The sequence below is a fragment of the Astyanax mexicanus genome, chromosome 1, assembly GCF_023375975.1.
Source record: "Astyanax mexicanus isolate ESR-SI-001 chromosome 1, AstMex3_surface, whole genome shotgun sequence".
Taxonomy (NCBI): domain Eukaryota; kingdom Metazoa; phylum Chordata; class Actinopteri; order Characiformes; family Acestrorhamphidae; genus Astyanax; species Astyanax mexicanus.
Genome location: NC_064408.1, coordinates 52,895,743 through 52,922,974, shown reverse-complemented (window position 1 = coordinate 52,922,974; position 27,232 = coordinate 52,895,743). Strand labels below are relative to the sequence as shown.

Genomic DNA, 27,232 nt, shown 5'->3' with positions numbered 1-27,232 from the left:
TTTTATCCTACCTTTCCTTCGATAGGAGGGCTTTTGGTCACTTTGCTGGGCCCAATGTAGGGACGAGCGATGCCAAGAGTGGAACACTCTCTGGTTTTTGTGGTTTAACTGGGTCTTAGGTGGCATTGGAGCCTTGTGTGCCCCTTTTTGCTTGACGTGGGAGGACTGCTCATTAATTATCAGGACGTCATTTGACTCTGATTTTTTATTAATGTTTTGTTGGAACATAGCAAATCCTCTGAGAGCCAAATCACGCAGCTGCCGGCTTGTTAGCGTACGAGGGCAGGCTGCGACTCCAAAAGAGCGACTGGTGGAGGGATGGAGGTTTCTCACGAACAATGTTTTGAAAACTTCCTCTTCCTCCATTCCAGGCTCATTTCTATAGCCGAAATAAGCGTGCCTGAGGCGGTGATAGTACTGTAGGGGTGTTTCCTGGCGACTCTGCTTTATTGCAAGAGCTGCAGCAAGGCCGGTTTGAGCAAGGAGGTTGGAGAACTCATTCTCTAAAGCCTTGCAAAGAGCAGGATAATCTCTCTTAACCTGGGGTGGTTGGCGCTCAATGAAACGTCCAACTTCCCGGCTAGAGGACACCTTAATGAGGTAGATTTTATCATCTACCGTGGCCTTGGGGAAACGGCGTAAGAAGAAGTCAATGTCGCGAAGATACTGGTGGACATCATTAGAACCGTCCGGTTCTGGTTCAAAGCGTGGGATGTTACGCGCAATTTTGTCCAAATCTCTATCAGAGGGTGCTTGAGGTTGCACAGAGGTCCCATGTGGCTGGGAACGCTGAGTGAACCTTGGTTCTACTGGCGCTTCAGCACCTTTAAGGGAGACTAGAGGGAATGTATTTGTGGATGGTTGTTGCTTAAGATCAGGAACCCCATGGGTTCCTGATTTACCAGCTGGATTGATGGGGGAGTCTCCCTCCATCATCAGCTCAAATGTTAACTCTGTTTGGTCTCGAGTTAATTTGACTGCATTGTTACCATGTGCTAATTCAGTTTGTAGCTCAACCTGTTTTGCAATAGCATGTTTTAGTTTTTCCTGTGACTGAGCTGCAAGTTGGGTAGCTATGTTGGCTTCCTTTTGAAGCAGCTGCACTTCGGTTTTGAGGTCTCTTTGGTTCATTTCAGACTGTACAGTTTTGTTCTCTAGGTCTGCAACTCTATCATTTAAAGTCACAATCTCTGCTTGGAGATTTTGAATGGTTTTGGAGGAAGCAGCAAGTTGATCCTGTGACAACAGCAGTTGTTTCCACAGTATTAGGGAAATCGGATCCACTTGTTGCTTGCCCTCAAGGATTTTAGATACACACTCATTGAGGCTTTTGGCAATTAGTGCATGGAGACCCCCACTGTCCATTTGTTGGACTGGGACGGTAAGTCCTGGGGGTAAACCAGCTGTAAGCTCTAAAAGAGCTTTTTCGGTGACACACATTTTGATTTACGTGGAATCAAACAATTTTGATGACAAACAAGTTTATTTTATGTTCGAATCAATTAGCATTGTGCCTTTTCTAAGAAGAAAATCTGTTAAAAGTGGGCGACCTAAGGTTACAATTAGTAGATTAATTTTAAAAGAATAGTTAGATTTGTTGTCAGTGATGCTAGTGAACAGTTTAATAACTGTAGGGCACTATACACAATGTCTAAATCTAAATATGGGTATAGTTATTAACTATGTACAGGATGGGAGAATTTAACTATGTATTAAGCACAGGTGTGCTGGGTATATGGTTGAGTAACTGATAACTGGATAGTTTTTTTTTTTTTTTTTTTTTTTTTTTTTTTTTTTTTTTTTAATGGTTAATTAATTAATTAATTTCAATCAGTTATTAATAATTGATCTTAATCGATCAATAATTAAGCTTAATTTATTTGAAGATGGTTGAATTAAATTGAAAATAATTAATTAACAAAATTTTAATTAACTTTACTTAATCAAATTGATTAAAATGACCAGTTAATTATTTTATGTTGTGATTAGTTACTCAATGGAGATAGCTATTTAGCTTGGTTCAATGTAACATAAAGAGTGATGTTTGAGAGAGCAGACCTGAAACTTAAATTTAACTATTTAATACAAACCGGTTAAATGAATGCAGTTCATTTATTTGATATTTGTTTACTTATTTAGAAACCATTTAACCAAACCACAATGCAAATTCCCTTTATTAACTTAACGAAAAGTTTGTTTGAAATTGGCACCCTCTGGCGACAGAAACTCTAAATGCACTCTACAGGATGATAGCAATTACACAAGTACAACACCAGGTGGCGACACAGCTATATGGCTAAGTGGCTCCCTCTGGTGGTCAAACAAATGAAATGCACCTTTCTGCACTGTATGCAGTTAACCAAATCAAACACCAGATGGCGATGTGGCAGTGTACCCCCCCTAGTGGTGAGGGGTAGTAAAACACCCTTTGAGTTTGAGTGTAAATAGTCAGGCTGTCCACCAGATGGTGGCAGAGGCCGACTGGTGGGAGTGGTCACGCCCACTGATGATGCCACGTTAAGGACCGCCCCTTGGGTCTGGGACCTGGTCAGCAGATTTGACTGACTCAGTCGACTGTGAATAGCAGAGGAGAAGGGCACGGCTGTCCGAAAGTTTAACACAGCAGCAACACACTTCACAAGATGAGCAAAGAGGATTTACATCCTGGCGTGGTTAGTTTAATCACGCACACAATAAACTTCCTGCCACTCAGGGTGGTGTTACGTAAAAGTTAGCTACTCTTTTACGCACGTGGAAGTGTCCAGTACTGCAGGATTTTACGGATTTCGTGCAAAAACCGGCAGTTTTAACTGGAGCGCGGAGTCGATGAGCCGGAGATCCGCGACTCAGGGCTGCGCGAAGGCCTTAGATCAACACTGGCAAAATATGTCTATTTTACCGGAAACAGTTCGAACTTTATGTAAGTACACACGTATATACACGTATATACACCCGGGTTTAAGGTTGCCCACACACGGCGGTGTGTCAACCAAGCTTATTTTACAAATAAGCGTAATGTTTTCAAGAGCGCTCGCATACCACACACACACTGTACACGTTATACAGACACACAGGGGACTGTGCGCGTGACACAGACAGGGGACTGGCCAGTCCTGAATTGTAAACAAAAACACGTGTAGAACATGTGCGTGTGTTTCTAACACGCTGGGTTTATGCAGTTAACTCCAGCTAGGCCAGCTAGCCAGCAGCTAACGCATTTAATAATAACAACAAAATACACTTTATTCTGCAACTTACAGCGCTATTTTCTGGAACTGGTTATGAAATGTGTATATATTCTGGTCTCGCGGCGGAGAACCAATAAGAATATAATCCTGCCCCACGTTGGGCGCCAATTATGTAGCGGGCTCAGTGGTTTAATACCTGGTGCTAATTGAGATGTTGAAATATTTTTAATTGGGCGCCAGTTATTAAATTAATTTAATTAGATTAATTAATAAATTAATTAATCAAATTAATTAATAACACAAGACATCTCAGGGTGTGGTTTCTACAGGTGACAGAAATTTTCATAACCAAGTTATCCAGAAAAACACACTGAAATTACAGGTTTTGTAAAATAAAAGTATTTATTAAATCACACAGATATGAGTAAATAATTCATTAAAAAGTACTAAATGTAGCCATTACATATCAAATCATAGTGTAGAATGATAAATGAGAAATAAAAGAACAAACATGTTATAATGCTGATATGAAAGGAATAAAGATTAATAGAACTATAAAGTGAATATTTCTAAATAAGGGTCTAAGGCATTTTAAGTCTACGAAACCAATTCTTATTTCCACCCAAGCCACTCAAAATGAGTCATCTATACTAAAGACGCTCTATTAAAGACCTGACCCAGACCATGACCAACAGAACACCATCTGCCGAAAGATTAAACCCAGCTCTGCCTTACTCTGAGTTGTTGAAGTGGGCCTTGGTGACGTCCGCCTGGGTTGGTCGTCTGATGCTTCACCCCGAAAAAGGATCACGTGAGCCTGCCTGCAGGGTGGGTTGACTTCCTGTGTCAGCACGGAGCCCCATGAGAACCCACAGGGAAATCCCTTCGCTCTCAGCTGGCTTGCTGGTGGCCTCCGGACCGCAGGTTTCTGGGTTGGATCTGGCGGATCTCTTTTTCAGCTGTACTTTAGCTAAACTTAGATGGAATAATGCTTGGCTTCGTAGATTGTAAAATAACCTTAGATATTTTAACTAGGATAGCTAAGATTAATATACTTGAAGATTAAATGCGCTAGTCTAAGAAAACTAACTTAAGATGACTAAACTAACAGTCTATCCTTTCTCCATCTCTGGGCTCCCTAACCTCTCTCCTCTAACTGTTTTCCTCAACTCATCTTCTCCAACTCCTTCTCTAACTGCTCTGACCTGAACTCCCAAAACTCAACTGGCAACTCTAAACTGTGTCTGCCCAGTTTACTATTAGACTCTGTGGCCTGTTTGGCCCTTGAGCTCCGATTGGCTCTGTGGCCCAAGTGTCTGTGTTTTGATTGGTCTAGGAGCAATTTCAAACTTTGGTGGGGATTCACAAAGGGCCATAAAACCCCCCCTCGCTCACATGGTCAGCATGCTTCAGAATTTTTCTAATAGATCAAACCAAAAGAAAACTCAATTAAACAGTGGATCAAAATACATTTTTCAGCATATCAGTTTGTGATGATAAATTCAGGAAACACAATCTTACAATTGAATCACAATAAATGTAATATATATATATTGCCCACAAACAGTTTTGTAATACTCAAGATAATCTTAGAAATACAATGATGGATGGTACTCTGTCAGAAAGAGATCAAGAGTCATGATATTATTTAAACCCACTTAAATCACTTAAAAGAAAATACATGATTAAACCACTGATAACCAAATAAAGCTATATTATCAAATGCTAATTAAACCTTGTTGATTCAGACTTGAATGTGTAGGAGAATTCAATCAGGACACATCCAAACACATATACCATATACCAGACACATATACCATTATTTAGTAAACATTCTATAAAACACCTTTTTTATATAGTCAATATATATGTATTTTAAGCAAAATCTTCTTAGTGAGAAATTCCTCCCCTCTGCTGTGTTTAGATAAGCGGCTGTCGTCGGAATTTACGACCGTGGGGGAAGTTGGTGAAGTTGGTGTTGGGAATGTAATTTCCAAGCTAAGAGCATTCATTTTAACTTCATGAATCTTATTTCTAAGTGGTTGCAGAAAGCACAAACCCCTAAATTGGTATAATATATTTGGTGAATTTACAATTTCCAAGGCATTCATTAAGTTTTGAACCCTCTCTCAAGTCCCGTAGTCCCGTCCTTGTCCTGGTGATTGTGCTGTTGGCAAAACCACAATTGTGCACAGTTCCAGATGTTTAAACATTAACGGTCCTAAATCCAGATTTACGACTGACAGCGTCTGAAGGAATGTCAAAAAAGAATTTAAAAATGTTTACCCTGACTTGCATTTAGGGTTCTCGAGCGAGGCTGAGTGAAGAAATAGTCAGGAAATGTCATTTTGAAATTTAAGGCTGTTTGAAAAAGATAACTCCAAGGCTTTTAGAGTGTTCTGGGGGTTGAAGTTCCTTATAGACCATAAAGTGGGGGTAGTATGTGTGTGTGTGTATGTGTGTGTGTGTGTGTGTGTCCAAGCGATGCAGGAATCCTCTGTTTAATCCACTACATTAAGCATTAGGACACCTATGAAGTGTTTAATGTTATGTTAGCACCAAGCTAGTGCTGTAGTGTGATATCTTCCTCATACTGAGTTCAGTGCTATTTACAGCAAGTCTAGCTTAAAAATTGGCACTCTGAAGCCTAGATGGAAAAAAATACCCTGATAGCATGTTAGCCTGTTAGCTAGCTGGCTCAAACAGTATCTTTTCAAAATATACATAGCAGACAGACTGTACTGCACCGGTGTAGCATTTTGTTTGGTGTGAACATAAAGTAGCTAACCAGGACTGTGTGGGTAGCTTTCTGTTATTAACTGGCTAATGTTAACTGTTTATGCTGATTCATTTAAAATAGGTTGTTCTTCTATATTAGCTGTATTTCATTACAGTTCGTGCAGTAAACTGGGATTAGCATTGACTATAAGAACTAAATACATTAAATAGACTAAATAAACATAATATACTTCATAAAATCAGTTGAAAACAGACTGCATTTTCATGAGATATAAAACTGATCAATCATTTTCATATATATATATATATATATATATATATATATATATATATATATATATATATATATATATATATATATATACCACCTTTCTGTAGTGGTCTTTTTGTCATATAAATTTGTCATTTGGATCACTTTACCAGGTTCCAAAGTTAGAAACCCACATCAAATGCAAGCAGTCATCGCTCAGGTCTCTAACTCCTATCAAGCATTAACAGTGAAAACACACAAGTCCATTGTTGAAATGACCTCTCCAACTGTTTCTACCAGCAACAGAGGAGGCTTTTTGCCTTCTTCCCTCTATTATACACAGCACTGAGATAAGAGTGATGTACACTGAGTGTAATGTGTTTTCATGAAAGCATGTTGTCACTGAGGAAGGTTCTCTAAAGTCTGGGGAAGCCTTGCTTTCTATGAGAAACAGTATAACAGAAATAAACAAATGTTCTATTTTACTGTAGTACATTTTGACAACAATACATATTTACTTTTTCTTATAAAAGTCTCTTTCTGCTCTCTTGTCAAGGATTTCTCAATGTTCGTTCACCCTGTCTTCCGTCCACCACTCTCATGTAATCTCATGTTTTTCACTTATAAGGGCTTAATCAAAACCTTGTGTCTTAGAGTAGGAAAGAGGCCCATGCCATTTCGTTAAGTCAAATCTGTGCTTTCCCTACTTTATTGGTTTTCATGACTTCAGCTACCGTGAAACAGTTATTTTTAATATTTCACTCACGTTTGGTTTTGTATCGGTGGGTGTATAATGTATTTTTTATTGTTGTTTTGATTTTGATGTTATGTTATTTATGCTAAGAAAATGTATGAACATATATTAGTTAGTAAATGTATTAGTTAGTAAACAGTGTAACAGTGTATGTTATTTAGAGTGATGATGGAATGAAGGTAAATCTTTAAATTATCATCCTACATGACAGAAAAATACACAAACATGTTATGTTAATGGTATTTTGTCATCACAGATTATGTGCAGAGGTCTCTTATCAATACTGGTAGCTATCATACAGATACAGGAAACAATCTGCCTTGAGAAGTAATTACATAATAATTGCTGTCACAAAATTAAAGACCTTTTGGAGATACACAGTTTGTTTCATGTTTATGGCATGTTAAATGAGTGTTATGTCGTTAGATACAAAAAAAAAAAAAAAATCCAGAATGTTTTAGTTTGACATATTTGTAGATTTAGGTTTGGTCTCCAGCTCAAAGATGCTGTGGCCTGAACAGAAGAGAAAGTAGGGCCAACAAGAAAGGAAGACCCTTATCCACTTCTTATTTAATATGCAGAAAAATTAGCTGTGCCCCATGGAGCAGACAGTTTAGACTTCACTCTACAATAGCTTCTTTGTGGAGCGCAGTTTTCCAATTTACATGCAGTTTTTGAATCTGTTGGTGAATCGGGTGACTGCATTGTTCTGCTGCGCAGTTGTTTTGAGGCAGAGAGGAGCAAATAGCTTTAGGAAATACTCAATTAACACATTAGAATAGGATATAGATGGACTGCTCTGAGGAACTGGGAGCTTTATCACAGCTTGGCCTGTGCTCAGTTTTAAAGCTGAATACCTGTATATGTAGTGCGACTTTAAGGCTGAAATATGCATCAAAATATAGATTAATGTATTGTGGTAGGCCTGTCACAATAAATACATTACTGATTTATCATACAATTTTTGGACATTACCTATTTTTTATTTGACTTTGATATTGCCTGTGTTGTTTCTTTTTAACAAGCAGAGCTCATTAATGTGAATGGGCTGAGATTTCGACTTTAAACAGTGGTTTTATTTTATATATGTTTTATGTATTTAGGATAATTAAAATGAATAGTTAAAAGTTTACTGCTCTTTGAGATGATGTAATTGCATTTTTATGCTATTATATTACTTGTGGGACAGTATATCTTCCAAATACAAATAATTATCATGACAGACCTGTTTTGTGAGATTTAATTACAAAGTGTCATTAGTAAAAGTTGCTTAGTTTTTAATCCGTATGCTACATCTTTTAGCTTGTGTGTTTGCTTTGGACGATTTACTCATGCTGGTGCAGTTCTTGTACACCAGCTTGTAATTGGTAGCGGTTATCATGCATATAAATGTATCATTAGTGTACCCTTCTGATTTCTCCTCAGGAGACACACTGAACATGATGATTTTTGGTGTTTTAGATGAAATGTGTCTTATATTGTATGTGTGTGTGTCCTCCTCAGTGTAATGTCTGGGCTGGAGTGTGTGCAGCTGAGGGAATGAGACTGCGGGGCAGGGATCTGGAGGATTCACCTGTCTCCTGGATACCGAGCGTCCTGGGCGTGCAGAGCGTCCGGCTCCGCCTTCGCCTTGATCGGCGTGACGACAGGGGGAGGGGCCTCTGGCAGCTGGTGGACCTAGACGAAGAAACTATGTCCAATGGGCAGAGGCTGGACGACAGGACAACGCCCACCTGTTTACAGAGTAAGATGACGATTTGTTTAGACTACTGGTTCAAACCCCACTTATAAATGAGGCCTATACTGCACATCAGTGATTCAACCTGATTTAAGTAATGTCGGTGCATGCATATGCACACATGTGTACAGTGGCATGCAAATATTTGGACACCCTGAATGGTCACTTTTGCAAATATCACGTCTTGTGAACACTTTTTGCAGTTTTGCACACTTTTTCCAAACATAATTTTGCACATTGCGAACACCAGTCATATACAAGACACATATACATATGTGTTTACTGTACATTTATCAAAGTCCTTATTTAAATAAACTGCTAAAAGTTAGAGTGTTGTTAAATTGTACTGAATAAGTTTTAAAATTACCAGCTGATTGGCCCTGAAAACATCAAAAATCCTTTTAGCTATTGAGCGTGGTAGACTTGAATTCAGCTTTTGGCAAAAATGTCCAGTGTCCAGTGCAGCTTAGGTCTTAGTCCCAAAGAGATATATAAGTAAGGACGGAACTAGGGCAGGGCAATACATGCTTTGCAACAGTGTGAAAGGAAAAATTGACAAGCAAATAGTGAGGGAAAATCTTCACTTCATTTAACACAGCTGTGGGATTTAGAGGTTACTGAGCTCTGAAAAGGTGACGATTAATGTGAGATGTTTCTTAATTACTACAATCTCTCAGATCAGAGAGAGAGAGAGAGAGAGAGAGAGAACATGGAGAGAGAGAGAGAGGAGAGAGGGAAGAGAATGGAAAGAGAAAGAAAGGGAGAGAGAGAGCATGAGAGAGAGAGAATGGAAAGAGAGGGGAAGCATGAAGAGAGTGAGAGAAACAGAGGGAGAGAGCATGGGAGGGAGAGAGGGTACATAGAGAGAGAGTGAGGGAGAGAGAGAAGAGAATGGAAAGAGAGGGGAAGCATGAAGAGAGAAAGCATGGGAGTGAGATAGGGTACATGGAAAGACAGAGTGGAGAGAGGGGGAGCATGGGGAGGGACAGAGAAAGGTAGAGAGAGAGAGTGAGTCTTTTTTCCAGTTTGAGGTGTGTCTGAATCCTGTACATAGCCTAAATGCACCCCACCTTGGAATAAACACACACACTCATATGCACACCCACGCACACTTGCAGTTATTTTTGACTCACCTCGTCACATGGTTTTATTGCGGTATCAGATTTCCTTCTGTCTGTTGCCATGGCAATGTAGAGCGTAGTAAATAACTTCTCGTTGTTGTTTGTGGTGGATAATGCATTTATTAGAATAAACCCCCCCCCACACACACTTTTCCCCGTCCTTCCTCTGACTGTAGGCGTTGGCTGGAGGCATTGGCAAGCGCTGTACGACTTTCACAAGCTCACAGTTCTGTTTTATTGTTTTGGCCCGGATTAGTGTGTGCAAACAATTAAGCAGAGAGACAGAGGCAGTATTTCAGGACCAGACTCCAGTCAGTGAAGCTCTATGTGTGTGTGTGTGTGTGTGTGTGTTTATAGCTAAATGAAAGCAGATAGGATCTCTCACTTGAGTTGAGGATCCTTTTCAGTTCTGTTAGTTGCTATTAAGAACATACCACAGCTGTGCGTGTGCGTGTGCCCATGTGTGTATTTGATTTAAAGAATTATGCTTAAAGAATGCACTTAGTGCAACAGCTGGCAACAATGAATCATATTCACAACCAGCTTACCACTTTATCAGCTAAACATTTCTCAGCACTCTGTGATTATTGGGTGCCATCCAAACCTTGTCATTGACAGTCTGTTTTATTGTTGTTTTTTTGTCATTGTTGCACTTTCTGTGGAGTTTAGAGTTCTGTGGAGTTTTATTGCAACAGAATATTTATTATTTTTCCAAATCTCAGCATAAATCAGTTGTTAAAATGTAAGCAAAGTCATCCAGTAACTGTGAAATTAATATAATTCTAATAATAAATATATTGTAGTAAACCTGGTTTTCAGTAATTCAGTTTTACATTTGTAAAATATCATAAAGAAATGCCAGATTCACAAAAAGTGAATGGTAAATAGTTACCCATATTAATTTATAATATTTGATAGATTAATGTGCTAAAACCAGTTTTAATTCATTCATAATAGACCATTATCCTTTTCTCTTAGAATTAGGCAGGATGTTTTTATTACTCTTAGGCACTTTATAGGCACTTTAAGGTATGGTATGGTAATAAGCGCTGATCTGATTGGCTACCCTACATTAAGCATTTTTTATTTTTTAACATCTAGTCTAGTCTAGTCTAGTCTAAAACTCTTTTTGATTTGTTGTAATGATATGTGGAGTTCAACAGTTAATGAATAGGTGGATATTTCTGTATGGTTTGGTTTTTGTGAAATCACAAAAGTGAATGTAAAACAGGCTGTATAAACCTGTGATTATTGACTCTCTTTCCGATTTTGTTTTTATCCATAAATGTGAAGGTAATTAAGAAGATATATTTAAAAGAAAAAATGCCACTGTGAGTGAGTTTACAATTTTACAGAATACATATTAAGGCTCAAATGTTCTCATCATTGACTGTAGTGTTTTCTTAACAATTAAAAAAAATCACACACAGACACACAGACACACACACACACACGCACACACAGACACACACAGACACACACACACAGACACACACACACACAGACACACACACACACACACACACACACACACACACACACACACACACACACACACACACACACACACACACACACACAGACACACACACACACACAGTACTTGTCAGGCTTGTGCTGCCCGTCTCCTCCACCAAGTGTTAATGGGGTTGAGATGATTGAGTTGCTGCTGAAGATGAATCTATGTGTTTAATTAACTTTTGATTTATTGGCTCTCGTCCCCAGCCATATGGCGTTGGAAAATTAAAAATGAAACTAGAATAGGGAGTGGTCAGCTGGGCAGGAGTCTGGCACAGCAGCTTTGAAACAGTCTAACGACACACACTTCACAGTGTTCAGAAGCTGCTGTGTGGGCCAGGTCTATGGCAAAGCCCATCTGTGTGAATCTATAGTTTTGACTTTGAACTATTGCCCTCTGTTTGATTTGTTGGGGGAATGTATCTCTAAATCACAGTGATTTGATTCCTTAGTTGCAATCTGTCACATAAGTTACTGGAAGGTCCAGTGTAAAAGTCTCATAGTCTAATTTATTTTAGGACAGGGCTGCAATTTCTGATGAATTTAAAAGCCCTTTTTTACACATGCGCTTTTACCAGGTTTATAACTGGTAATGAAATGGAAAGGAGATAATTCTGAATGTGCAAAGCTTACCTAACAATGTACTATCAAATTACCAAGGGGCATCCCATGAAAAAAATGGCATTGTAAATAGTATTGTTGTTTATTAGAAATATCTGTAATTTCTTAAGAGACCAGGAAATCTCAATAGGCGGACAGAAATACAATGCAACACTGTGGCAGCTTCAGATGTGACAGTACGTGTTGCTAATCACCAGTTGAACAAAACAACGAAAACTAAGTGTGATAAATTATGCTAAATGCTTTAATCTAATTTCATTTCTGCAAGTAGAGCTTAAAAATGAACTTAAACCTGCTGGTGAAAAATCCTAATGTTATTGGAAATGCTGCAACATGTTAGGTAAAACTATTTGGTCTTGTCATTTTTTGGCTTCTCAAAGACCCAGCCTTTCATGGATACTGCATTCAAACATTGTGATGTGTATTGTATTGCATTGTAGTGTATTGCAGGCCTGAACTGCAGAAGTGGATATATATATTAACCTCCTAAGACCTGATGCGTGGACATCACATTTTGGGTTGTCTAGAAAACAACACTTAATTTCGCTCACCAATGGCCTGACGTCTTGTTATGTGGCCAGAAGTGTTTATCATGTTACAGTTTTAATTTTGTTCAGAAATTTATATAAACAGTAAATACAGTAAATGTTTGGTTTTTACTTTGTAATATCTTCGTTTTGAAGCAGCACTTCAAATAAGCCATATTGCTCAAAGGGGCACAATTGTTGTTTCTAGTTTTGTTTTGCACTCAAAAATGCTGCTGTGCTCATGCACAAAATAAATGTTTTGCACATCATTACTAATTGCGACTTCATTGTGTTCTATTAAAATATAAAACTATAATTTATCTCAGAAACTACATCATGTAAAAAAAAAATCTTTGTTTATACACTAATCAGGTATAGCAAAGAGAAATAAAAAATGCAAGGGTTCCGTTCATAGGAGGTTAACAGATAAAACATGATTTTTTTTGCATTTGATTTGGGGCAGCATCATTAAACAACAGTTGCTTAGAACTGCAAGGGAGATGTTTTTGGACATACACACACAGGTTACATACAACATAAACATAGCTAGCTAATTTACACCTACAGCTTAGCTAACATTAGAATCGGTTTAATACATAATGAAGCAACATTATGAGCAATGTTGGCTATATAATTCAGGACAATAGCCCCCATAAACAAGACAATGTAGATAATTACTTGTCCAACAGAAAAATAGCAAACTTGGTATGATGTCTTGATTTATCCAACCACTCTATTTGTTTGTAGCTTTTTCTGCTCCTAACTTTTTTTCTTATCTTTTTTTTTTATCTTTCCTTAGCAGTCTCTTGCCTAATTAAAGTGTGAGCTCATGATAAGAAATGCCTAAAAATCACATAAAAGTCACTTATTTATTGCTGCTAGAATTGCTAGCTATACATAAAACCTACAACATTTTTGACTCCCCAGAAGTTACTCTAACAACCCTGTTAAACAATCCACATTGTTGGTATTATTTAAAATTTAAGTTAAATTTTAAGTTAAAATGTAACCCCCTGCATAGTTAAAATGCAATGTTATTCAATCTCTTGGTATTGGGTTGGACATTTGATAAGAGTCTCCACTGGTGCACTGCTACTTTAAGTATCACTGTTTGTTTGGTGCTCTTTTATACTCTCTATTGTAGTGGTGGTGTTTTTTACACTGTAGAGAGTTGTATCTTGTTATCAGGGCATAGTTAAATTGAACAATTAAAAGTTAATTTAACACTTAATTACACTGTGTGTAATATATTTTATTCTGTAAAAATAAATGGTATAGGTAACAACACTCACAACTAATTACTTCTCTGTCCCAGAAGTGTTTGGCTGAACTAGTTGTTGGCTTTCTAAAAATTGATCATTGACGCTTTGCCTTAAGTCTCAGTTACAATGGTTTTCAGCAGTATCTTATTCTACTAAGCAAATTCAGCATAAATGCTAAGCTACTGAATGATTAATAGCAGATTGGAAGTCAAATCAAAATAAAGATGTGCGTAAAAGTTGAATGTTAATATTTTAAGTTTTGCTTAGGGCCCAGGGAAAGCAAAGGGTGTTTCTCAGTATCAAAAATGTGAATAATGTACAACATTTGACAGCTTGAGATCTGCTGTGTGCTTTGTATTCCATAATATTGAATCATACTTTTGTAGACTATAATGGTAAAATCACCCTTCATGTTGTTTATTAACTATCTATTAACTGTTTTCAAAAGCTAATTATCTTAGCTTAGGCTAACACAGCAGGGTATACAAGCATCCCAACACAACTGTATAAACAACCATTGTTTGTATCAAACAAACAACTTTTTTGACAAAGAACAAAGATTACTTTACTGCTTTAATATTTTTTTAAGCAGAACCAGGTGCACTGTTTATTTGAAATACAATAACTTCACAATCAATTCCTTTGTTCAATGAATTCTTTTTAGAATTTTCTGTTGTTCTTTTCAGCACTAATCGATGCCCACTCAGTTTTCAGGGTAGAGCAAAAACACATTCAATGTCGTTCTTAGTAAAAATGTTGAGTACTGGAATTCAACTTGGGTGGAGTACACATATAAACATCCTAACTCGGGCATTGAGTCAAAATTAATAGTTTAATAGTAATTGTATTAATAGGGATTGAGAATATAATATTTTCATTCCCAGATCAGAACAAAAAATATTAAGTAAAAAAAACTAACTTTTTTGATTGAAGACACAGTTTCCCTGTGAAGTTTTGGTGGTTTTCAGTAAAAGTTTGCTGTTTGGGCTGCTATGGGTTTCACGTCTTATTGATGTAGTTGGTGAGCTGCTCTTTCTATAAGGTTTTACACACATGATGTGAAATAAGTTGCAAAAGCAATGCTTCTTTAATGCTAAGCCTGAGGGAACACTAATTCTGCTCCTGCACATTCATTGAATGATGGTCCTGGGTTTTGCTGGACAAATAGAAATGATCTGCACTTTTCTCTAGCTTACTGTATCTCTCCCTCACTCCTTCCCTTTTGTTTTTTATTGGCGAGGGCTGTTGTCATGGCAACCCTTTGTGGGTTATCGATCTTGCTGATGACCTATTTGATTTTTTTTTCTTTTTTGCGGTTGAGGTGTACATGTGTGAGAGAACTGTGCATGTACAACACACAGTGTACTCCCGTGGTTCAGTGTGTAGCATCTCCTGTGCCTCAGTGTTTATTTGATGTGGGTGTAGAAAGCACTCAGTGGAGAAAGAAAGAATGCTTATTCGTGAATCCTTGCTGAAAGGTGTGAACTGCAGGAAATGACGTCCTATGTTACATTTATATCTGACACAATCTATTTTTTATTAATACAATCACCTACGTAAATAGAATATAATAGAACAGATCAGAACAGACACAGAATAGAAAATGTTTATTGTCTAACCAAGGCAAATTATTTAAGTAAGGAACAGATAATAATATAATGGTGCCAATAAAACAGAATACACTTTTGTTGTCAAACCAGGCCTCATTTTATTAGAACAGAATACAATAGGCAGTGTTGGGAAGTAACGGATTACATGTAACGGCGTTACGTAATCAGATTACAAATTATAAGTAACTGTAATCCGTTACAGTTACTGCTTCAGTAAGTGGTAATCAGATTACAGTTACTCTGCTAAAATTAAAGGATTACATTGCGGTACTTTCCTATTTTTGCTCTTCCAACACTGACAAAACGCAAATAACATTTTGCGGTGAAATCGCTCTGATATGAAAGGGAACTGTCTGCCCCTCGTCCCATCTCGCTGCACACACACACACACACACAGGGAGGAGGGGCAGACAGCGGCTCCGCACACACAACGAGACGAAATTAACTGACATTTTGGTCAACGAATAAAAACAAGACGAAAATGTTTGGCAGGGACGAAATCCAATCAGAACTGATTTAGTTCTGTGAAAGGTAGGGACCAGTTAGGAAGAGATCCAATCACTGCTACTTTAGCGAAGGTGGAGAGGCGGGATAAGTGGGGTAGTCATCCAATCCGTACCCGCCTCTCCTGCAGTAGCGCCGCGCGCTGAGTTACAAACCCGGGAATTAAACTGTCGTTACGGAGCTCGACTGGAAGTTAACTCGACAGTGTTCAGCAGGAAGAGAGAGAGAGGAGAGGCGGTATATTTCTCCTTTGACGTCGCGAAAAACAAGATAACGTGTAAACCGCGTGGAGCGACTCCATCTCCGGTAAAAACACCACTAATCTTTCAGCTTCTGCAGACCAGAGTCCCACAGATCTCCATGCAGAGATCCGCGTTTTAATACTGATGTTATTTCATGAGCTGATGGTGTGTTTAACTCGGCAGTGCACTAAAACACAGAACTGATACAGAACTCACTCATTAAGATCAGATCATCTGCTTAGTCTCACAGTGGGAAAGATATAGCTAGTGTTAAAGCAGGAACAGGTCAGAAAGGAACTCAATAATATATCCAAAATAAAACAATAAAATAAGTGAATCTATGAACCCAAAAGTCTGTGTAAAGTTCCTTACAGCACTTTCTCATCAGTTTCTCACTTTAACTCATGAAGTCTCTCAGTACATCCTGAGAGCATCTCTACAGGACAGTGTGTGAATGTGTGTTTCTGATCTCATTTATAGACTGTAGCTCCAGTAGGTGTGCTGGGTTACTGCTGGAGATAAAACTAGATCATTTAAAAGCTGTTTTTGCATCTACAGCTCTGTTCAAACTATAATTTAACTATTCAGTTGTTTTATGACCTGATTTCTAGAGCAAAATTTTAAATGTAAAATATATATAGTCACACACCTATAATAATAATATACATTAAATCATATATAAATATATTTCACATTCAAACATTAACAATATTACTCAAGTGGTTATTAAACGTTTCATTTCGTATACGTGTATAGTTAATAATTCAAGGGAACTGATGAAAAAGCATTTACATTTACACCCTTTACATTTTAGTCGACTAAATTTACTGTAATTTTAGTAGACTATATTCTTATGACATTAAGTCGACTAAAAATAAGTTGACTAAATTACTAAATTGTGACTAAAACTAAACGCTATTTTCGTCACAAGACTATAACTAAGACTAAATCATAATTTGTTGTCAAAATTAACACTGGTGGCAAACCTGCAAATAGATAGCTTACAGTTGTTGTTACATTGTTTGGTTTTAAATTGTTTTATCATCAATTTATAGAAGGGTTTCATAAAATTGTTTGATGAAATGGTTTCATAAGTTTTTTTATAGAGTGATTGAAAAGGCTTTTTTATTTGTTTATCTATTTGTTAACTGGAAAGAAAAATAAAATAATAATATGCAATATGTGGTTGCTACATTCATTCAGGCTTAAAAAAACGACAATATTGTAAGTAATCCAAAGTAATCAGATTACGTTACTCACTTGAAGTAATGTAACTGATTACGTTACAAATTACATTTTGAGTGATGTAATCAGTAATCTGTAAGGGATTACATTTTAAAAGTAACATTCCCAACACTGACAATAGGTTACATTTTATTTTACAACAAAGACACTTTATTAAAATAAAAAGAATTAAATATAATTGAAGAGAAAAAAATTACCATTTTGTTCTCCAAACAACGCTCTTCTGTCTTATTATAATAGAATATAATAGAGTACATATGGCGTCTTTAGAATAGGTACTAACAGCAGAAATAGAATTGAATATTGAATTGAATCCTGGAATAGAATATAATAATGTTGTCCATCCAATGCACTTTTATTAGAATAGAATGTAATGGAATACAATGAAACTGTATAAAATAGAATAAAATTTGTTTCATCTAATCAAACCTCCTGTATTACAATATAATAACAAAAATAACAAGATATAGCTTGTGTACCACTCTTTAATAGCAAAATGCTTCACCAGCAGAGTGAGATAATTTGTTTAATTACTTATGCCCAAAATACTAAAACTAAGACAGTGAACTTGAACTCACCTCTTTGTTTTCAGGTGAATGTGTTTGTGTGTGTGTGTGTTTCAGACCACTGGTCTGACCTTCAGTTGACCTGGAAGCAGTTTGTCAAAGGCAAGGGTCCCGCTGGGAGGTCAGGGGCAGGCCTGTGTGTGAGAGGGAGAGTGTTTATGTGGAAGAAGCAGCATGGAATATGTGTGTGTGTGTGTGAGTGTGTGTGTGTGTGTGTGTGCATGATTCCTTTCGGAAAAACAGCTGCATGAGTGGCGCAGCGCTTGTGGTCTTTCTGTAGCTGTATATTGGTGGTGTGGAAAAAAGGGAAGGAGGTAATTTATTGCCCCCTCCCCACAACACCCACCTCTGTCTGCAGCTTTAACTCTTGCTGGTGAATACAGATGAATACAGAACTACCTATAACCTCAGCAAGAGCTTTAGTCCGCGTTTAAAGGGCCCAATTTTTGTTTTATTAAAGTGTAAAAAGTGAAAGTAGTGTTTTATAGGAATTGTTTTGTGATGTCACAAATGTGCACATTTTTGCTTATTTATTCTGAAGCAGTTTATTGCCACATTTTTACTCTGAGGCCATTTACATATTAGTCTTCAATGCACAGTAACAAAGATAGTCATGCACATGATCATGCAAAATGATTAGAGAAAAATGGGCATTAAGTCTTATTACAATATTTGTATTTGCTGGGCTTTAAATTCTCATTAGGATCAAGGTTACACTTTTCATCTGTTATAAATGACCATATAAGGTTGTTAACATATCTTAATGTACATTAAAATGCCTATTAGTACAATTGCATTGGCCAAATAGCATTTTGAATGGTATTAAAGAAAAAAAAAACATATTTTTTTTCTTATGAGCATATCGTTGCTGTTCAATACAAAAAACACTTATCTCCAAACAGCAACTTTACAGAAGAGAGAAAAAACCTTGTAAACTTTCTATGGAAGTCAATGTAAAAATATTTTTTTTAGTTCATTTTGAAGAGTTTCTTTTGATCCAATGATCAAGAAATTTTGGCACAGTGTGAGGGACAGTTTGTCTGTTCAAATTATGTAGAAAACAAAAAAATTACAAAAATGGAGATAAGTGTTTTTCATAGGAAAGCGACGATTTGTACTCTCACCAAACAAAGGCCATACCACATAGCCTCAGAAAATGTGGCCTGCAGGCAAAAGTTGACGTATGAGGACCAGCTTGAGAGATGTTTTACACTTTAAAAAGGTATTGAACATGTATTCTCCTTGTACAATTTCATTTTCATTTTTTTTATTACAATATTAAAAAAATTATAAATTAATAAAAAAGTACTGAATTGTTAAAAACAGTTCAGTTCTTCTGCATCAATCATATTTCATTAAGAAAACTAAAGTTTTTTGCATTTACTTTAATTAATTTATTGGATTTAATACTATTATGATTTATCATTTGCTTGTTTGTTTATTGAGTGTTATTAACCCTTTTAGACCCGCATTCATTGCAATGGACATGGTGTGTTTTCTTTCTTGTGTATTCTTTCACTTTACACAGATTAAGACCTATTATTTATCAAAATAACAGTGGTAAACAGATGGCCCATCTGCAATAAACAGACAAAATATTATGTTTGAGTTTTATTTATTAATTTATTCATTAATGTATTATTATTTTTTTTTATTGAATTCTGTTTTAAAGTGCTTTATAGACAGAAAATAGCATTCTTATATTTTTTCATCACTAGAACATAAATCAAGAAAGGGTTAAACTTCAACAGCTTTTACCTGATGTGAAACATATTTTTATTATTATTTAATTATTTCCCCGTGCAGGTTAAATCTTTATGGTAAGAGTCTGAGATCCAGCGTGACTGCAGCAGGTCTGTTGGTGTATGAGTGCAGTGTTGGTTCAGATCACTCAGTGATTTATAAAGAGGGGCTGAGTGGAGTGGTGCTGTAATAAACTGCGCTGCTGCTGCTGTTGGGAGTGCGGTAGTAATGAGGGCTTGGTTTTATTACAGTGTATGTAGGCAGTCGGGCCTGCTGTGTCTGCAGTGGACAGCTGCGCAACGCTGGAGCTTCATCTGCAGCCAGCGCAGACTTTCAGGCTCGCAGATTAACCTTTCAGTGTTTTAACACTGTACTAGCTTCCCCTCGGAGCAGTGAGGAACAGTGCTGCTCAATCACAAACGCGGGAGTCAGTCTGATGTATGCAGCGGGCAGCAATGTGGAGATTAGGAAATAACCCGCGCTGTTCATTAGCGGACTGGGATTAGTGGGGACAAAACGCGAGCTTTCAAACCCGGGCTTCAGTAAATACAATAATTGTTTTTTTGAGTGGGTGAATGGCGTGTTCTGTGAGGATGATTTTTTTTATTTACATTCGTTATATTGCAGAACTGTAAAAATCACCAGGCTTCTGTATGGATTTAGATTAAAATTAAACGGTGGAAGTGAAGTCAGTGGATTTTAAATGTAGGGGTGAATGAACTAGAAATATCTAGTAATGATTAAAGCTCCACAACCAGTACACTGATTAATGACAGATTTAAATTACGGGTTTGGTGTATTTTAACAGTGTGTGCATTGTGTAGAGGATGTATATCAGGTACAGCGGGCACTGAGAGGAATAATAGTACCGTTTACCACTCACTGTGTTAGCTAGCATTATTAGCATCTCGTTTTCAGTCTCAGGTCTGGTTCAGTGCGAGTTTGTCACCCTGCTAAAAAATCCACATCAGCTCCAGCTCGTTATCTAGCTTTTGACCAGCACAGGGTATGCTTTCTTCTACATGACCAGCTGGACTTTAGCAGTTCAGTTATGTTATAATTTTTTCAGTGGTCAGTTTGTCAGTGGTCATTTTTTCAGTGGTCATTTTTTAGTGGTCAGTTTGTCAGTTGTCATTTTTTAGTGGTCATTTTGTATTTTTTTTATATAAAAATGCCTGTATGTGTGTATAAATGTTAATAATTAGTGGGATTCCTGTATTAATATTAATGGGAAAATAAGGATTTAAAACTGTACTAATAAAAATAATTACTTTCAACACTCTTTTTCTTTATTCATTAATTTATTTTAGTTTATTTTTGTTTTTAGGGGGTCTCGAGACCACCAGCTCCGCAACAGCGCGAGTCGCTTTCGGGTGGAGGATGTTATGAGCTCAGTTGCCATGACGACCGAGAGGGGGGATTCAGATGGGGCGGGGGAGGGGGGGCGGTTAGTGCGCGTGTCGGCTGCGTGGCGCACGGCAGTCGTCAAGAGCGCGCGCGGGGCTGCCTCGTCTCGGGGCTGCCGGGATTTTTTCTATCGCGAGTTCTGCGCGAGGGCCGGTCAGAGAGGGACACGGAAGCGGCGGAGCGGCGGACACGGGCCGGTACGTGCGTCCGGAGGGCGGGAGCCGGTTAGACCGCGCGGTGCCGCCATACAGTTTATTTAAGGAGAGAAGGAAGGAAACCGCGTCACGCAGCACAACACACACACACACACACACACACTGCTCAAACACACACACGAGCCGCGAGAGGTGCTCTGTTTGAGGGTCGTGTCGTGTTTCGTTGTGTGTGTGTGTGTGTGTTGCGCTGACGGGAACTGGCGTGGTTCGTGCGGAAGAGATTTTATTGGAAATGAAATTTGTGCCATCAGAATGGAAAGTCGCCTCCCTCAGGGGCAGCCGAGGATTTAACGCCGAGCATGCGCAGTACTGTACACTAACGAGTGAGAGAATAAATATATATACAGAGGAAAGTGGAGAATGACAGAGTGGGAAAAAGATTGAGGGAAGAGAAGAGTGATGAAATGGAATGAAGAAGAGGAAGAAGTGAATTAGAAAGAGGAAAAAAATCTAAAGAATAAGAAAAAAAAGGAAACAAGTGGAAACGTGCTAAAACGTGACAGAGAGATAAAACTAAGGAGATGAGAGGGAGTGGAGATAAGAGACAGAAGAGATATAGTAAGTGAAAGAATAGAAACGGGGGGGGGGGGATCCTGGAGAGAAACAGACTGATGGAATCAGAAAGTAAGAGGGAAAACCACAGTGGTGAAGAGAGGAGGAATGCAGAAGGATTTACAGCTCTTTTTAAAGTGAAAGTGTGTGCTGTTTTTGTATCAGAATGGCTGTGTTTATCGCTGGTTTATTTGCTGTTTAGGTGCTCAGTAAAGACTGTAAAGAGTGTGTTTATAACTGATGGATTCAGCGCATCTGGCATCTAACTTATCAGTGAAACCTTTGGAGTATGCTTAAAAGGTGCATTGTGTACAGGAGGACATGAGGGCTTCTCCAAACATTGGAAATTGAATAATTAAGAATTTCAGAATATCAGCATGCAGCTCAGCATCATGTCTACTGTTTTTATATTATATTTTTGTGATTATGATTTGTGTGTGTGTTGTTTATATACATATATGTACTGTATAGATTTGGGATACATTGGGCATGTAGAATATATCTCATAATCACACCCTGTTTTAGCACTCTAAAATAGCATCATAAAAATGTTATTAGAAAGAGTTGGAAACACCAAAATGTTTAAGCTTTCTTGTGAATCCATAATTTATGGTTTCTTATTTTTTTGTTGTCATGTAATATAAGTGTAATATTGGTCAGGTTTGCAATGTTCCTTTGCAATGAATTTACTGTATTAAAATGCAGAATATATACAAATTCAATGCATCACTTAAATATCAAACAAATGCATGCACATGTGTATATATCATCACTGTTTGAAAAACCCTTTGATGCCCATTGTGTTTTACATTATTTGGCATGTTAAGAATGATATAATAATGTATTTAATAATTATTAAAGGGTTAGGTATATTGGCACTGGCATATAAACACACTATATGGACAGAACTATTGGGAGATCTGGTCATACAGTGCTTCTTCCAAAATCAACGGACTTAAAATATTACAACATCTTTAGAGAAGGCTTTCTACTAGATTTTGAAGCGTTGCTGAGGCATTTTATTATAAGGCTTGAGTGTTAGAGAGGTCAAAATGTTGGATGATAACCATCCCATCTCATCTCCACCTCATCCCCCAAAAGTACTTCATGAGCACCATCATATATATTGTATAATTTGAAGAGTGTTTATATGTTTATATATAGGTCACTGTCCCTATATTAATCCCCTGGAAGAGAAAAACCTGCTTAGAGAGAGTGAGGGACATAGTAAGGAGGAGAGGAATGAAAGACAGGAGCAGAGAAGCCGTCCATCAGGGCCTGATCCAGAGACCAGGCACTACCGCTGGAGGGGGAGGGGATGAACTAGGCTAGTGGTGGGGGAGGAGGTACAGCGAGACAGATAGTGATGGTGTGTGTGTGTGTGTGTGTGAAAGAGAGAGAGATGAGGCGCTTTTAAGCGGTTTCAGCGTCTGCTTCCGCCACACTCTACACAGCTTATGCTACCTCTGTCATATGACATTCTACAACTGTTTTCACACTGAGGTCTGCGATTAGCATTGAGCCTTTTTTAATGTATTAAAAACTGACAGTATTTCACAAAACAATAGTCATGTGTATGACTAGAGAAGTCTGGTACAATAATGAGCAAATGCCTTGCTGCAGCTGCTCACCAGAGGAGCTAGCTTGCAGGTTGCAGTGTTGTGGTCATGCAGATTCATGCCTCTTGGTGTGGGTTTTAGGTGTTGGAATGAGTTGATGTCTCTGGAGTTCAGATGTGGCTTATAGCTTCCTTTTGCAACTAGTATCGCTGGATGCATGGGTTTAATATATGAACATTTAGGGGAGGGTGAAATGCCATATTAATATTAGGCCATTAGGCTAAGGGTTTTATAAGAAAGTATCTATATGTTTTTTTCCATGTGTATGAAGAACACTTTAACAGCCAAAGAACCATTAAAGCTTCTAACTGGTTCTCTGCCAAGGTTCTAAATGCTCTAGAGTCATTGCCTTTATCAAAGAACTCTTAAAAAAACAATTTTTAAAGGGTGTGCATCCAAATAAACAAGACTAATTATGAGTGATGTTATGAGAAATGAAGATAATACGTGTTTTTCAAGCATTGACAATTGTTTATCCCAGTATTAAAAATGATTGAAATGATAAAATACTGCCACATTGCCCACCCTTATGTACACCCTTTTACAAATGTGTTCAGCATTGTAACTACTACAATATAATAATTTGAAGTGGAGCAGTTCTAAATCCATTGTAATACAATAGTTCCCAAATATTGATACTTCAGACTGTCAAACCTTTCTATACACTGTGCATCAAAGTGCACTATACTAATGATCAGGAGACTAAATTCGTTAACAGAGCAGTCGGTCAGCAATAACAGCAAAAAGGTAACCAAAACAGACATGGGTTAGGCAGAATCTTTAACCATTAACAAAACCAGGGTCAAACAATCCAAACAGTCAGAACAGTCCAAGCTAATAAAACCAAGAAATAATACCAGAGTGGAGAAAAGTAGACAAATAAGGCAAAAATCAGTACAACATGCTGACATGACACACAGTTTGGTTAATATTCAGCTACAGAAAGTTGGCAGTATTTTGAAAAGTAACAAAGATAACAGACTGTAAATAAAGTCTGTCTTTTATGTTTTAATAGACAGAGCTTAATTGGACACAGGTGAAACAGATGCATATTCAGAATGAATATGTTCAGGAAATAAAAAAATAGATAACACAAACAACAAACACTTCTCAAAACCGAGACCACCTAGGGTTTTTTGAGAACTAATTTGAGAAATATATGAGTATCTCCTTTATACACAAGAACCTTTTAACCACACAAAGGATCACTTTAGCCATTATGGTTCCATAAACATAAATCTACCATAGCAATAAAATCACATGCCAAATATTTGTGTTAGTCCACCCAATGCTGACAGAACAACTTTGACCCTTCATGGCAAGGGTTTCCCAAGAACTCTAAAGTTTCTTGTTCCAAGATGTTAGCAGGAAATCCTTTAAGTTCTGTAAGTTGTGAGGTGGGGCTTTCGTGGATCACTTTAATAAACCACTAGTGCCCATTTGCTGGTTGTCTTTCTGGGCTTTGGACTGCTTACTGGAAAAACCCCAAAAGGCCACTGTTTTGCAGTTAATCTGACCCAGTCATCAATTTATCAATACCATTCTAATTCTTGCCCATTTTAGTGCGTCCAACGCATCAACTTCAAGACTTGACTGTTCACTCATTGCCCACAATCTTTAATTCACAGGTGCCAATAGTTACCAGAAGTTATTCATTTCAGTTGTTTGTTTTTATTGTTGTGGCTGATCTGTGTTTACTTCTGTTGAATTTTAGATTTTTTGCGATGCCCACTTTAGAGTTTTTGAATGAAGTTAGCTTCATAATGATGCATTTTAAGTATGGATGCATCCTATTAGGCTGCTGCCTGTATCTAAGTACTCATGTATATACAGATCTGCCAATGCAAATCTGTTAAATATTAAAATTAATTAATTAAATTGAATTCATAAAAAATAAAAAGTGGATCTGCATTAAATATGAATGTAACACTACTTTGGAGAGGGATATAAAACAGTAATATTAATAAAATTGCCCAGGAGCCCAGCACAATATAAAACATTTTTTTCAGATAAGCAGTTTTTCCAGATAACAGTAAATGCAGTTTGTTATAAAATACTGGTTTAAATATATATGTACTAAATCTGACTAATGCTGATTACTTTTTATCAGTAATTAACTGCAATATGCTTAACATCATTTTGCAGTATTGATTTGGACTGTACAAGAAGCAGTTGATCATGTCATTAGTACATAAGATTATATTATTAGATATTTCACAATATAATGGTTTGCAATTTTGTATTGAAACATATTTTAACATTTATTAGATTTTTAATTAGTAGTGTACATGTTAAATTGATGGCACACAGTTTAATTTAAATTTGTGTTTAAACCCCAACCAAATCTCACTGATCTGCATGAAAAATACTTGTATAAAAATAACATTTTTCTAAAATGTAATTAACATTTTGCAATATATAGCCTTTCTTAGAGTACCAGTGTACATGACAGTATACTGAATCATCATTCCTGTATTGTGATACATATCATATTCCCAGATACTTGCCAATAAACAGCCCTAACCATAAGTGTAACTGAATAGCAGCATATTACATTTAGTCCTGTTTAACTGACTTTAGCACATTGTCAAAAGGTGTGAACTCTTGATAAAAAAACTTGGCACTTATACTATTTGACAGTATTTTATTAACACAGGTTGCTACTGTGACTTTTTACTGTCATGTTTTGCCTTACTTGTTGAACACAGTTTTTTTCATATTTTCTTTTCTTTTAATCTAAGTGGGCTATAAACATTATCTACTGTGTCTGAAGAGATACTTTTTATTATCACTTTGTTCACAAACATTATTCTAATCAAAAAAATAAATCAACTTAGACTATGTGTGATGTTTGCACTGTTTTCTTAATTTGTTCCTGTCTCTCTGGTCTCCAGGTCTGATGAGTATTCCTGTATCGTCTGGGCAGACCGGGGGTGGAGAAATGCAGTCACCTGCAGTGGTTAGCCCATCCTTTCTCCCACCCCCAACTGGAAAAGTCCCAGGACGCAAGCGGGGGCGTCCACCACTCAAAAGGCACCCTGAGTACCAGAACCACTACCCAGAATCCCTCCCACCCATTAGAGTGCCCAAGAAGAGAGGAAGGAAACCTGGATTCAAGGTAAGCAAAATTGGACCATTAGCACATGAACTTTAAATAGATTTTCTGACACTTGTTTATGCTGCCTTAAAAATGAGGCACAGATTAAGAACCTTAGACAGTACACAGCATGATTAGCCAGCAGAGCTAATGCTTGTAGACGCGGAGCCTATACCGTAGCTTACAACATAGTTCAACCCGCTCCTCTCCAGCGGACAGACACACCTGTGATTGGTCCTTTGGGCCTTGTGTTCCTGCCCACCTATTCCCTCCTTCATGGTTTAAGCAGCAGAGCGGGGCAGAGCCGCTGATACGCACAGGCAGAAGTATAAACGTATAGTCTATGGTATGTGTTGGACACAAAAGTATAAATGTTTGCGCTGAGCATTTCCCGTACATTAAATATAAATTGGCCTTAATGTATAGGAAACGCTCAGCGTAAACATGGCATGGCCAGCAGTGCAGCAACAGCTTATTTGCATTTAAGTGACAGAGCCCTTAAACAGCTCATTCTGAAAGGGACTGAAACTGGCAAGAATAGAGCTGGTGAGATTTTTTTATGTAAGAGTGATTTTGTGCAAAGACCCCAATGAATGTGTTGTTGCATTTTACCATACTGTTTTTATATGTTTTATTTGAGAGTATAAATAAAATAATACATACATATAACACTAACACTATTAACAGGGTTTACCTATTCCTGCAACATGATTA

The 27,232-nt window shown here is 37.4% G+C and overlaps 1 protein-coding gene across 5 annotated transcripts in view; it reads left to right on the top strand.

Moving 5' to 3' along the window:
* Positions 1-27,232, top strand: part of scml4 (Scm polycomb group protein like 4) — a 54,547-nt gene that overhangs the window by 12,452 nt on the left and 14,863 nt on the right. For 3 of the 5 annotated variants that reach the window (XM_022665339.2, XM_022665330.2, XM_022665333.2), the window contains exons 2-3: positions 8,435-8,675; positions 26,316-26,539. In XM_022665339.2, coding sequence (XP_022521060.1) covers positions 8,471-8,675; positions 26,316-26,539 — 429 coding nt within the window. In that variant the 5' untranslated portion in view covers positions 8,435-8,470. Of the gene's footprint in view, positions 1-8,434; positions 8,676-21,095; positions 21,233-21,331; positions 21,946-26,315; positions 26,540-27,232 lie in introns of those variants that run through there. The other 2 variants (XM_022665344.2, XM_049479835.1) reach the window with 2 other exon arrangements.